The following is a 14494-nucleotide window of genomic DNA, read 5'->3' on the forward strand; positions in this document are numbered from 1 at the left end:
TGACATCTATGCAGCCATTCTGAAGAACATTCACCATTATCAGTGCACATCATGGCTTTTTTGAATACATATAAGCGAATATGGAAGATAAGTACATATGTGCTCCACTAAATCTAAAAATAAGCACATAAGCTTATTATCCAGATTCTACTGTAATTGAAAAATTGATTGTTGTTAAGACTGATTATTTTCTATACTTGTGTAATAACCACACCCCTGACTTTTAACCTTTTCCCACCGATAACAAAAGCGCGGTTAATACATCGGAAAATATGATTTTTTTTTTCTTTTGTATGGACTTCTGTTTCCAGGATCCAGGGGGAAATGTCTCTTCCAAAGGGAGATTGCACTATTACCGGTCATATGACCTTCAACCTGTTAATTTTGAGGTTATTTTATTGTATCTTAACCTGAAACAAAGAACCTTCTTATAGAACTCGTTCATCTACAACTTTCGACTTATGGCTCTTTGTTTCAATCATTGGACATTCTATCTCGACACAGGTTGAGATCCTGCGATCTGAGCACCAAGTCTGGGCCTATCCTGAGGGACCTGAAGAACATCATCAACTTGGAGGAACTTGTGTGAGTTCTCAATTGTTATTGAGGATTTTGTTGTTCTTCTCTTTCATGAGACACAGGTTTGTGAATTTTCATCACAGGCTTTATAAATGTACTCCATTTTAATACATTGAGTTCGAAATGTCATGGAAACAAATCCAACACTTCCTTTGCTCATATAATAATATAATTGTCTTTGGAGAGTGACTGCTTTATAATCCCATAATTATGTGGTGTTGATGTGATTTACAAACATAACTATTGAAATGGTGAAAGTATTACCAAAGTACCCCATGTTGTTAAATAGAAGGATAACCTCTGGGTTTTCCCTTTCCCTTCTTTACCATCAGTTTGAGTTTGAATTCCATCGGTGATGAGGGCTTGGAGGGGTTGATGGAAGGTCTGACATCCCACACAAATTTGCGATACCTCGTGTGAGTGTGAGTGTGAAAGGGATTTGTTTTTGGAAATATAAATGTTTTGATATCATAATCCCACAATTGTCTCTACACTGTCTTGTCTGGGTTCAAATCCCACCCCAGCTATAACTGTCATCCCAGTGTTTCACAGGCAGGGTGATTCATCAATGTGGTGTCTGTCTGACACCAATGTGGTGACACCATTTGGCGTCTGTCTGTCTGTCTGACTATTTTTTTGACCGCGATACATTCAGTTGTTACTCATCCAATCGCAATCAAACTTGACAGGGGGACTAAGGGTCACCCGACGGAGGTTGTAGTGATTTAACTCCTCCCAATTCTCAAGGAGTATTTGTGCCTTTGATAAACTCTGTGTTAAGGTGTGTATCCGTGTTAAGATAGCTAATCCTGGCATTTTTCAAATGCCGCTTCTAATAACAAAAATAATGCTTATTGTATAATATTAATGGTATTACAAAACAATATTAATACTAATAATATCCCCTCTCCCCAATGGGGTTTTTCTTCTTGAACAAATGCTAGGTCAATGTGTATAAATAGCTTATCATGGTGTTTTGTAGGGCAAGCCCACAAAAGAAGGGGGGGGGGCAAAAGGAGAGGCCTACCAGAAGTAAAAAAAATATTATAAACCACAAACACATACAATTACCTTTTTTAACAACTGCAACTGCTGTTTAACATGAAACTGAAATTTTTTTGGAGTAATCCCAGCATCCTTGAGGCATTTTATGCTTATTGCATACATCACAGACAAGCTGTGATCTATATACCCCACAGAGGATAATAACATGACCCTTCCTGCCGCTTCCATAAGGAGTGGGTGTACTAGTATCCTGTATATAACAATGAAAAAACAAAGATAAAAAACAAATTTTTGATTTCTTCAAAATGCCAACAGGATTTGAACAGCACTGGGAAATGCCAGGTAATCCTGGTAGTCGATGATAAAACTGGATGAGCATTCCTGTCAACAAAGAAATAAAGATTCAATCAGGGGTATTAAACCTGCTTGGAATGTATCATTTGGTACAAACTTTCAACATTTGCCAATCTCCACCATCTCAGATCATCACCATCCGAAACCATGATCTTCCTCCCGTTAACCCTCCTCACCCCCAAGCCCACCTGTGACTCGCAGGGATACCCCACTCCTTTTTAATCCCCAAATTCCCCCATTTATCCCCACCAACCCAACCTCCCCCACTTCCCAAACTCCACCGACCATTTATTCTCCCTCCCCGTCACACCCCGAGGACGATGTCTTATGGAAAGGGAGTTTGTCCTATTATATTTACTAGAAGCACCCACTCCCTAACGGAGCTGTCAAGGGGCTCATGTTATTATATTTATGCCTATTTTACTCCAAGGGGTCCCAGGATTACACACCCAAAAAATGGTTGCGATTGCTGGTGGCTGTTTCATGGTTTCAGCACCAACAGGCTCATCGCTGGACTTGGCATTCCAACTCAGGTAGTGTGGCGAAGGAGATTGACCATGTGCTCATTGATGGTCGCTGAAGGATGCTCCAGAACTGCAGTGTCTTCCGGAGTGCTCAGTTCCTCAAAACCTACCACAGGCTTGTTTTGGCAACTCCGATGTTGCAGCTCAAATCCAGGAGAATGCTACAATCCTAGCCTCAGCATGAGAGGGTAGCTGAGGAGTTTATGAACAGGCTGAGTGGGTTGCCTTCAAGACTACCATGCTTGATGTTGCCGGTGGATTTTTGGAATTCACCGTCAGGCAAAGAAGAACTTTCTCTCCCAAGGGACACTGGATATCTTTGACCAGAGTCGCAGGGCCAGGCTCAATGGCACAGCTGAGCTGTTCAGGGAGCTGAGGCGTAAAACTGTACGTTCACCAAGGGTGGACAAGGTGGCCTGTGTGCGAGGAATCTGTGAGAAGGTAGAACATCACCTGTGGTCAAGTGATTCTCCTCCTGCTTACAGAGGAATTCATGCATTGCGTTCCTCCAAGCCTGTCCCCCGGTGTACTGCAGTTAGAGCGGAGGGTGGTGAGCTCTTGAGATTGGAGTCTGAACTGAAGGCCTGCCTGGCCGGTTACTTTGAGCGGCTGTACCAGGCTGACCCAGCAGCTGTTGAGTTGGATGTCAGGCTTATTACTATCCCTGTTTCTGACCCTACATTCAACTATGAACCACCTTAATTTGTGCCAAAACAGGCTGTGATGAACCAGTTGAAAGGGGGTAAAGCTCCTAAGATCTGTGGAATCCATGCTGAACTCCTCAAGGCTGGTGGAAATGCTGTACTCGTGTCATGACATGCAGTTCTGTGCTCTGTTTGGAACACAGACATCATCCCAACTGACTGGAAGAGGGGACTTGCTCTTGTTGACCCTCTCTGACAAAAGGAAGGGTGATCACCAGGACTGCAACAACTCCTGAGGGGTGATGCTGCTCTCAGTGCCAGGTAAGGTCTTTGCTCATCATTCCTGATAGGGATCACCACCATATGTTTGAGCACCAGCACCGAGAACAGTTGGGCTTTACACCAAAGAAGTCAATGATTGACCGTATCCTTGCTCTTCTTGACCTCACCAAAAGCAGGTGATAGTTTCAAAAGAGGCTGCTCGCAGCCTATGTTCCATCCATCCATCCATTCGGACCATTTTCTGTGCAGAGCATTGGTGCTGTTGAAGTCTCCTGAGCTATTGGGCACAATCCTGGACAGGTCGCCACTCTGATACAGGATACTCGAATGGCTCAATCATCCCAGCAAGATGGAACTCATTTTGCTGACCCGAGGAACGATGACAGGCTGAGTCAACCCCACCTGGTATTAATCCAATGGCTGAGCGGGTTTTGAACTCAGGACCCTATGATCACAAGCCCATCACCCTAACCATTAAGCCAACACCAGGCATATAGCCTACATTGATATACGCAAAGTGTTTAATTCAGTAAATTGGAATGCCCTTTGGAGGATTCTCGGTCTTCATGGGATGCCACCAAAACTGATCAATCTGATTTCTGAACGATACTCTGGGACTGAGAGTGCTGTGAGGTGTAGTGGTTCCATCTCTGACTTATTTCCATTTTTTATTGGAACTTGTCAGGGGTGTGTACTGGTCTCTGCACTTTTCATCACTTTTAAGGACTGGATTTTGAGGATGTCGGAGAGATTAAGCTGCGGTGTATCGTTTTGGAGGGTCAGGATCTCTGACCTTGACTTTTCAGATGATGCAGTCATCTTTGTGGAGGTGCTGGATGTCCTTATGGGAGCCGTCGAGGTGCTGAAGGAGAAGTCGGAGCCCCTGGGCTTATGAGATATTCATCTCTCCGCATATTGTGAGCTCGAGGTCAATAAACATCGGGGTTGGGCATGAAGAGTCTGTAGGACATCAGTCTGAGGAGTCTTCGTTACTTGTGTAGTCCGTGAGCATCAGCTGTGGCTGTATGGACATGTGGCTCATTTTCCTGAAGTTGATCCTGCTCACCAGATTCTCTCACCGAGGCAGCCTCGTGGGTGGAGGAGGCCAGTGGGCCGACCACGTGCCTCATAGTTACAACAAGTTGACCGGCATCTCAAGGAAACGGGGATCGGCTGGGCATCTACCTCGGGGTTGGTCAGACAGAGGCCTCTGCAGTACCGCCAGAAAATAGACACAGTGATGCACTGCTCCAGCGCATGCTCCCATACCTGATCTGACTATAATGTGTCATGTGACCTTCAACCTGTTAAATTTTAGGTTATATTATTGCCTCAACCTGAATCAAAGAACCTTGTAATATATCTACAACTTACTACAACTTACTACTGATGGTTCTTTATTTCAATCCTTGGACATTTTATCTCTTCATAGGTTGAGATCTTGCGATTTGAGCACCAAGTCTGGGCCTATCCTGAAGGACCTGAAGAACATCATCAACTTGGAGGAACTTGTGTGAGTCGTGAACTGTTATCGAGGATTTTGTTCTTCTCTTTCAATGGACACGGATTTGTGAATATCCATTGCAAGGTTTATCAATAAACTCCACTGTAATCCAATTAGTGATTTCATGGGGGAAACAAATCCAACACTTCCTGTGTTCATATAACAATATAATTGTTTATGGAGAGAGAGACGAGGTTATAATCCCTTAATTATATGCAGTTGATATAATTTTTGAAACATAACTATTGAAATGGTGAAAGTATTACAAAAGTTCTCAATGTTGTTTATAGAATGTTAACCTCTGGGTTTATCTCTTTCCCTCCTACATCATCAGATTGAGTGGGAATCCCATTGGTGATGAGGGACTGCAGGGTTTGATGGAAGGCCTGAAATCCCAAACAAAGTTACGATTCCTTAGGTGAGTGGTGAGTGGGAAGGTAAGGCGATTTGTTTTGGAATGAAAACACATTGATGTCATAATCCCTGATTGTGCACCTACATGATTGTGTTCTTGAAGTGAACAACGACCTCCTTTGGTTGAACATTGTGGGGGTTTTTTGTGTTCAGAGATGGGAATGGAAGGCACAGGAAGCCTTGTATTGGGGATCATTGGGGGATGAATAACGAGTGGACGTGGAATGTTGAATGATTAACCACTTTTATGAAGGATAAACTGCTTTACACAAATAATTTTGAACATTCATCATTTCAATATCTTGTCATGATGTTTCGTAAACATTGAAAGGAACGAAGAATCTAAACTCATTTCTAGGCGATCGATATGTTTGTAGACCATGGTAACTTAGTGTTAATGTGAAGAGTGAAGCTCTGAAGGTGATGAAGAAGAATGCACCATGGCGCACAAGAACCCTCAATCTAACGTTTGTGGATCATTTTGGGTTAAATGATCCACCCGTAATGATCCACTTACACAATTTGAACACCAATGTTGGACCTATGGTGTCGAACTGAGATGATTATACCATGTGGTATTGATGGTACAAATGCAGAGGAAAGGGGTGGTGGGGTTTGGAAGAAAACTCACTCACAGGTTCTTTTAATACTTTATTCAACAGAGTTGAATCACTTGAACATACATATGGAGGGAGACACTTCAACAATGTAGTGGAATACTCTCTAACTAAGTGTATTTTTATACACTCACGCAAACAATGATGCAATGAGACAATTTGAGCAAAACAAAACTGAGGATGAACTCAGAAAAATTCAAAAACACAAACATCTTTCTCATGGTTCAATGATGAAATACGTAGCTGCTAGGTAACAGCCACTTCAGCACTTTTCCAAGCCAGTTACTGTTTATAAGAGCTAAAATATAATTTCAAGTTTAAAGTTAACCAGAATAACAAACCTATTTAATCATGTAACTAAATAGTTCTCGTCAATTCAATTGATCATGGTCAATTGATAGAGCGCAGAAAAAATTTAAAAAAATTCTCAACAGGATATTCTCAATTATGACATGTCCTATGGGCTTTAATCAATATTGTGATGTGGGCGGAATTCCTTCATTTTATCAAATCGGGAACAACTAAAAATGTTTCAGATGAGAGGTCCAAAAATGCTTTAAGAGTCCCAAAAAGGTTGTGAATAATTCCTCTACATGTTCCCACATTCCAAATAGCTTCTAATAAAGAAATAAATAAAAAAACAGCTGCTTTATTAGGCCATAAACTTTTACTAGTTTAAGTTTAAATTAAAACAGAATGCAAAACATTAAAATGTCAAACAAGAAAAAGAGAAATCAGAGATTGCAGACCCTCGCCAGGACTTGTTTTGTGTGGTGTTTGTGGAGTTTTGTGTGGTGTTTGTATGTGTTACATAATTAACTAGAGGGGGAGCACTCGGGAGAGTGCAAAACCTCCGCCGCCAATACTGCTGGGTCACTCAAGTGAACCTTATATCTTATTCATTAAATATGGTCAACAGTGCTGACAGTTATAGTTCTTTTCTCCAACATTTTTTTTGGGGGTGGGGGGTTCGAAATCACTTAAAACATGTAGAAATGCAAAAAAAAGAAATCGAAATTTTGTTGAAAAAAAAGTTGCAAATTTTTTTTTTCTCTAACAATTATTTTTTTTGGGGGGGGGATTGGAAATCACTTAAAACATGTACAAATGCAAAAAAAAAATATATTTTTTTTCTCTAACAATTTTTTGGGGGAGGGGGTTGGAAATCACTTAAAACGTGTAGAAATGCAAAAAAAAAAAAAAATTTTCTCGAACAATTTTTTGGGGGAGGGGGTTGGAAATCACTTAAAACATGTAGAAATGCAAAAAAAAATTTTCTCCAACAATTTGTTTTTGGGGGAGGGGTTGGAAATCACTTAAAACATGTAGAAATGCAAAAAAAAAATTTTTTTCTCTAAATTTTTTTTTTTTGGGGGTGGGGGGAGGGGTTGGAAATCACTTGAAACATGTAGAAATGCAAAAAAATTTTTTCCTTTTTTTGGGGGGGTAACAATTTTTTTTGGGGGGGTTGGAAATCACTTAAAACATGTAGAAATGCCCCCAAAAAATTTTTCTCTAAATTTTTTGGGGGGTAACAATTTTTTTTGGGGGGTGGGGGTTGGAAATCACTTAAAACATGTAGAAATGCAAAAAAAAAAATTCTCTATTTTTGGGGGGGGGTAACAATTTTTTTGGGGGGGTGGGTTGGAAATCACTTAAAACATGCAGAAATGAAAAAAAAAAATTCTCTAGATTTTTTTTTTTGGGGGGGGGGGTTCAAAATTGAATGGCATGATCCTTGGACCATACCTAACCCCACCACCAAGTTTCGTCGAAATCCGTCGAGGAGTTTTTCCGTAATACTGTTCACAAACAAACAAACAAACAAACAGAAAGGGGTGAAAACAGTAACCTCCATCCATCTTCGAAGATGGCGGAGGTTAATAAGAGACATAACGAGAAAAACCACTTTATAACTGCTGGCAGTGATGACCGGGTGCCAAGAGGTCCCGCATTGATGCAACCCCACTTTGATTGGACACCTGACCCTTCATTTTGCTCTACATTTTGTTGTGAAAGCAAAGTCCCAGGGTGTAGCCTTACAAACAGAAACAGTTATGCTGCAGGTCATGCATTTTGCAAGAACAGATGCTGCAGAAAACCCAGGCTTCTTTTTAATTCACAGCTTGTGTAAAATGACTATTAAAGACACACAAGAGAATACCAAACAATATAATTACAACATAACAAGTCATAATTTTTCAACGTGGATGTACATAAAACTGTAAATGTAATACAGGATTAGTATGTATGTTTCAAACGACAAAGGGCGGAGGAGCTCCTTGTGAGCCAACGGCCATCCATATCTAGTGCCCAACTGTGTCTGCGGACGTCCTCCTGCAGTTGGGTTACTTCTTATTAGGAGGTTGGTGGCAGGATTTGCACTCCAGCCACCGTAAAACGCTTCATTCCGCAAAACGCAAAAACGCAAAAAAATCTGAAAACCCACTCCGTGGGAGTACCTCCTGTGCAGCTTCCCTTCGCAGGGCAGCTCACCGGATGATGGGATTGGGGCAAAGCCTTCGGGACCCCCAATCTTTGATAGGAGGGAAACCACGGGGTAACATCCCTGGGTCAGATTGCGGGAGAGTGTGTCGGAGTGGTGCTGAGGTGTCGTCCACCAGACGGCGGTCTCCTTGGGTTAACCTGAGGCGGTCCCTTCGGGTGGGTGCCTGGAATGTCCTATCCCTAAGAGAGGATGATCACCTGTCTCTGTTATCATCTGAGCTCAAGCGTTTGGACATCGGGATTGCAGCTCTCTCTGAGGTTCGGAGACCGGATTGCGGCGAGATAATGGTGGGTGGTTACACCTACTATTGGTCTGGTCGCTCTGATGGTTACCATACCCAAGGAGTTGCTGTAGCTGTGTCCAATAAGCTGACCCCAATGATAATTGAGGTAACACCGGTCAACGAGCGTATTATGAGATTAAGGATTCGTCACTCCTTAGGTGTCATTTCCCTGGTCTCTATTTATGCTCCGACTGAGGCGAGTGATCTTACCGTGAAGGACACATTCTACGCCACACTCGAGTCTGTGGTTGATCAGTGCCCCAGACGAGATACACTTCTAGTCTTGGGGGATTTCAATGCATCGACTGGAACTGATAGGGATGGTTATGAGGTGTGTGTTGGTCCCCATGGGTCAGGAACTATGAACCAGAATAGCACTAAGTTCCTTGACTTTGCAAGAAGTCATGGACTTAGGGTGGCTGGTTCATGGTTTCAGCGCCCGCAAGCTCATCGCTGGACTTGGTATTCCAACGCTGGCGGTGTGGCAAAGGAGATTGACCATGTCCTCATTGACGGTCGTTGGAGGATGATCCAGAACTGCAGGGTCTACCGGAGTGCTCAGTTCCTCAATACTGACCACAGGCTTGTTGTAGCAACTCTAAAGCTGCACCTTAAATCCTGGAGAATGGTACCATCCCAGCCTAGGCTGGATGTTGCCAAGCTCAGGGATGAGAGAGTAGCTGAGGAGTTTGCGAACAGGCTGAGTGGACACTTGGGGGGTCTGGGTGCTTTGGGGGTCCTGAAGAGTTGTGGAGCACCTTCAAGACCACCGTCCTTGATGTTGCCGGTGGATGCCTTGGAGCTCACCGCAGGGCAAAGAAGAATTTTGTCTCTCAAGGGACACTGGATACCATTGACCAGAGTCGCAGGGCCAGGCTGAATGGCAGAGCTGAGCTGTTCAGGGAGCTGAGGCGTAAAACTGTACGTGCACTGAGGGTGGACAAGGAGGCCTATGTGCGAGGAATCTGTGAGGGGTAGAGCATCACCTGTGGACAGGTGATTCTCGTCCCGCTTACAGGGGAATTCGCGCATTACGTTCATCCAAGCCCATCCCTCGGAGCACTGCAGTTCGAGCAGAGAGTGGTAGGCTCTTGACAGAGGAGTCTGAAGTGAATGCCCGCTGGGCCGGTTACTTTGAGCGGTTGTACCAGGCTGATCCCCCAGCTGTCGAGTTGGACGTCAAGGGTGTTACAATCCCTGTTGCTGACCCTCGAATCAACTGTGGTCCACCATCGCTTGTGGAAACACGGGCTGCGGTGAACCAGTTGAAACGGGGCAAAGCTCCAGGGATCTGTGGCATCCATGCCGAACTTCTCAAGGCTGGTGGAAATGCTGCACTCGCGTCGTTGCATGCAGTTTTGTGCTCTGCCTGGAACACAGGCATCATCCCAACTGACTGGAAGAGGGGCCTTGTTGTCCCTCTCTGGAAAGGGAAGGGTGATCGCCAAGACTGCAACAACTACCGAGGGGTGACGCTGCTCTCAGTGCCGGGCAAGGTCTTTGCTCGGATAATTCTTGATAGGGTTCGCCACCATCTGCTTGAGCACCAGCGTCCAGAGCAGTCAGGCTTTACACCAAAGAGGTCAACGATTGACCGTATCCTTGCACTTCGTGTCCTCACCGAACGCAGACGAGAGTTTCGGCAGGGGCTGCTTGCAGCCTATGTTGATCTCTGTAAAGCGTTCGATTCAGTGAATCGGGATGTCCTCTGGAGGATTCTTGGTCTTCGTGGGGTGCCACCAAAACTGATCGATCTGATGTCTGAACTCTACTCTGGTACTGAGAGTGCTGTGAAGTGTGGTGGTACCATCTCTGACTTATTTCCAGTTGTTACTGGAGTTCGTCAGGGGTGTGTACTTGCCCCCACACTTTTCAGCACTTGTATGGACTGGATTTTTGGGAGGATGTCGGAGAGATCAAGTTGCGGTGCATCGTTTGGCAATGTCAAGATCTCGGACCTTGATTTTGCAGATGATGCAGTCATCTTTGCGGAGACTTTAGACATCCTCTTGGGGGCCCTCGAGGTGCTGAATGAGGAGTCGGAGCCGTTGGGATTACGGATTTCTTGGGTCAAAACAAAGATCCAGGCTTTCGGTGACATCTTGGATGCTGCTGTCCTGTCTGTGTCTGTTTGTGGTGAGGATGTTGAGGTCGTGGATAGATTCACTTACCTTGGCAGTGATATTCATGTCTCCGCAGGTTGTGAGCCGGAGGTCAATAGACGTCTGGGTCGGGCCTGGGGAGTCATGGATTCACTGGATCATGGGGTGTGGCGCTGCCGGTACCTGTGCGGGAGGACGAAAGTCCGAGTCTTCAGGTCCTTGGTACTTCCAGTCTTGCTCTATGGGTGCGAGACTTGGACTTTGACCAAGGATCTGAGACGGAGACTTAATCCCTTTGGTACCAGGTGTCTTCGGAGAATCCTTGGCTATCGCTGGTCGGATTTTGTGTCCAACGAGCGGTTGCTGAGAGAGACTCGGATGAGATTTGTTACCTGCATAGTCCGTGAGCGTCAGCTGCGGCTGTATGGACATGTGGCTCGTTTTCCTGACGCTGATCCTGCTCACCAGATTCTCTCAGCGAGGGAGTCTCATGAGTGGAGGAGGCCAGTGGGCCGACCACGTGCCTCATGGTTGCAGCAGGTTGACCATCATCTCAAGGAGATGGGGATGGGCCTGGCATCTGCCTGGGGGATGGCCAGACGGAGGCCCCTGGAGTACCGGCGGAAAGTGGACGCAGCGACGCGCTGTTCTGGCACATGCTCCCATACCTGACCTTCAAACGACAATTGCAACATGTTAAACAGGTTTAGTCAATTCCATTAGTATACTGCGTTTTGGCTGTATTTATTTAAAACTACTTACAATCTTAAATGCTTTTACAAAAGGTCCAGGCACATGTTTTTGTTTTTGTTTTTCATAGAAAAAAAACATTTCTACCGGGTGTTTTAAGATGAGGATTTTGAGGGAAATTGATATCTGCCGCCCCTAATATCTCTTAACCTGGGTCAAGGAACCTTCTAATATGTCATTTTTTTCGACAACTTTCTGCTGATGGTTCTTTTTATTCATGGCTCGGCGTTTACCTTTATTCACAGGTTAAATGGATGCAAACTGAGCACCAAGTCGGGGCCTGTCCTGAGGGATTTGAAGAACATCATCAATTTGGAGGATCTTGTGTGAGTTCTCAACTTTTGTTCTTCTTCTCTTTCAGTGGACATTGGATTTGTGAATGTCCATCACAGGGTTTATAAAGGGAACTCCATTTTAAATACAATTATTAGTCACAGGGTTTATATCTGAACTCCATTTTTTTTTTTACTACTGGGTTCAGTGATTCAGGGATGATTGAGGGATGAGGGATTGCTCAACATGTCAATTGAATCTGCAGCTGGTACATCCACCTCATTAAAGCTAAGTTTTCCGACATGAATCTGTCATCAGTACCCATCATGGTCTTATTCTTCATCACAATCTATTCCTCCTCTTCTCCTTGTCAAGGCATATTTTATAAACCTCTCTCTCACCTAAGTGCTGGCTCCATCAACCTTCCTCACATTCGTACAGCACCACTTTTCTCCGCGCCTTCAACAAAAGTTATTTCTACCTATCCCGTTATCCTTGTCTCTGTACGTCCAGCGTGGGAATCTTGAGAAGTCCAGTTTGCAGAGGTTGTCTGCTCATGACAATCAAATCCCCTTTGTGTCCTTAAATGGTGTCAAACCCCTCCGTGTCAGTACCCTCATCTACATCCACAAGCCCGTGTCCTTCAAACCCCAACCTATCCATGTATCCCCTCTTCAGCATCCCTCCACTTCATGGGTGCTCTTTCTGCATCCCCCCTCACCCCACACCCTCAATGATTAATGTTGTGCCTTTCTTTATTCACTCATCCAACCCTCTCAAAGCCTTTCCCTCAACCTGCTCCTCAACCCATCCTCACCCTGCCCCCACAAATCCTCCTCCCATCCCACACCACCATAATTCCTCCTCCCCACATCTCCAGCTGCATGGACCTCAAACATCTGAGGCCTCTGCTCCAACCTAACAGATCTCTTAATCCAGGCGACTGCTGATAAATGAGACATCATCTGTTTAACAGAATCTTTCCTCCCACCTGGATGCCCCTGACTCCTTATTGCCTTTCCCTGGCTATTTCTCCTCCAATTTGATAGGCCTGAACCCAGCCCTGGCAGCGGAATTGCACTTTACATCAAGAACTCCATTTCTCATGCTCAGTGTACTGCTCTTATACCTCCAAAACCCCAGGAGTACCTTTGGCTGAGACTTATTATCTATCCTAACTTTGTTATCCTAACTTTGTGCCCATCCATGGTACATTGAATCCTGCAGTGAGGCTGTTGCTTTGAAACAACTTGCCGTGTCTTCCTGGAAAGCAAACCGGACTGAAGCCAATCTCAAATCATGACACAAAGCTCACAACAAATGTGTGCGTCACTTGCAGGAGTGCTAGAAAAGATCCGTCCTACCTTAGGATTGAACTTTCCAACTTGTCTCCCGCCTTTATAACCTGGAGGCACCTTGTTAAGTCTGTCTCTGGACTGTGCTCACTCTTCATCCCTTCCTTCGCTTCAAATTGGCGCCAGAGCCGACGCTGCTCATGAGAAGGCCAAATGCCTCAATTCTGTGCTTGCTTCCATATCCAGTGTCCACAACCCTTCAGTTCTTATACCAATCCGACCCAGTCAGACAGAACTGCTCGTAGACCCTGTGTTTTTTTTTTGCGACTGAGAAGGTGGAGGTTTCTGGCAACCCTTGACTCTGATTCAGCAACTGGACTAGATGGTGTTACCAGCTGTTGTGTCCTTAAAAAATATGCACAGCTGCTCTTGCACATCCTCTTTCTGCTCTGTTCACCCCATTATTTGACTTTGGTCATCTTCCATCTGTTAGGAAATCAGACATCACTGCATTATATAAACAAGGCACAAAAACCGATCCCCTTCAATACAGACCTTTCATCTTGCTTCCATTCACCGGCAAGGTCATGGAATCCTTAATTGCAAAAGATGTAAAATCCTTCCTCTTCTGCAACGGCCTCATCTCAGATCAGGTTATTTTACATTTGACATGTTTCTTTGACTGTCCAAACAATGGATGGAAGCCCTCATTGTCATATATGAGATCAGGGCCGTCTCTCTGAATGTATCTCGAGCTTTTTGATACAGTTTGGCATCCTGTCTTGCTCTCCAAACTCTCAGCTTTTGCCATCCAAGGCCAATTCCGCACATGGCTTACTGACTTCCTTTACTCTTGTTGCCAATGTGTGGCTTTCAACAGAATCCTTTCATCTCCTCTGGCAGTGACCCATGGCAGTGTTCTGGGCCTCGTCTAATTCCTGATCTTCATTAATGATCTCTCTGACCTTCTGCACAACAATTAATTTTGTTACTGAGTGGGCATCCTCCATCATACAAAGTCCTTCCTTGGCACACCTGAACTCTTGTCCACCTACAAGGCCTTCATCCACAGCTGATGGAGTACAGCTCTCTCTCCTATGGGCTGGATGCCCTACTTCACACATTGCTCAGCTTGACACCATGGGAACCAAGGCCTACAAGATCATTGGAATCTCCAGCGACGAAACTGTGTCTCTCGGCCTAGCACTTCCCATCGCAGAAAGGTCAGTGGTCTCTCTATCTTCTACCAACTCCTTTCTGGTGAAACTCCCAAAATCCAGAATCACTGTCCCCACATCCCTTATTTGGCCAAGTCTCCCTCCATTTTGTTCCTCAACCTTGCTGTTGATGTCCCTCCTC

At 44.7% G+C, this 14494-nt stretch overlaps 1 protein-coding gene across 7 annotated transcripts in view; it reads left to right on the forward strand.

The window, feature by feature from the left end:
• The window catches only part of LOC147033631 (NACHT, LRR and PYD domains-containing protein 3-like), a 99683-nt gene that overhangs the window by 70719 nt on the left and 14470 nt on the right, over window positions 1-14494 (forward strand). For 6 of the 7 annotated variants that reach the window (XR_015055564.1, XM_085871682.1, XM_085871678.1 and 3 more), the window contains 5 exons: window positions 505-585; window positions 912-995; window positions 4821-4901; window positions 5227-5310; window positions 11813-11893. Coding sequence is in view for 5 of the 7 variants with exons in the window: in XM_085871682.1 (XP_085727808.1) it covers window positions 505-585; window positions 912-995; window positions 4821-4901; window positions 5227-5310; window positions 11813-11893 (411 nt within the window). In the remaining 2 variants the exon portion in view is untranslated. Of the gene's footprint in view, window positions 1-504; window positions 586-911; window positions 1002-4820; window positions 4902-5226; window positions 5311-11812; window positions 11894-14494 lie in introns of those variants that run through there. The other variant, XR_015055565.1, reaches the window with a different exon arrangement.

The sequence above is a fragment of the Eptatretus burgeri genome, chromosome 2 (assembly GCF_056783735.1).
Source record: "Eptatretus burgeri isolate ZD-2024b chromosome 2, Ebu_testis_v1, whole genome shotgun sequence".
Classification (NCBI taxonomy): Eukaryota; Metazoa; Chordata; class Myxini; order Myxiniformes; family Myxinidae; genus Eptatretus; species Eptatretus burgeri.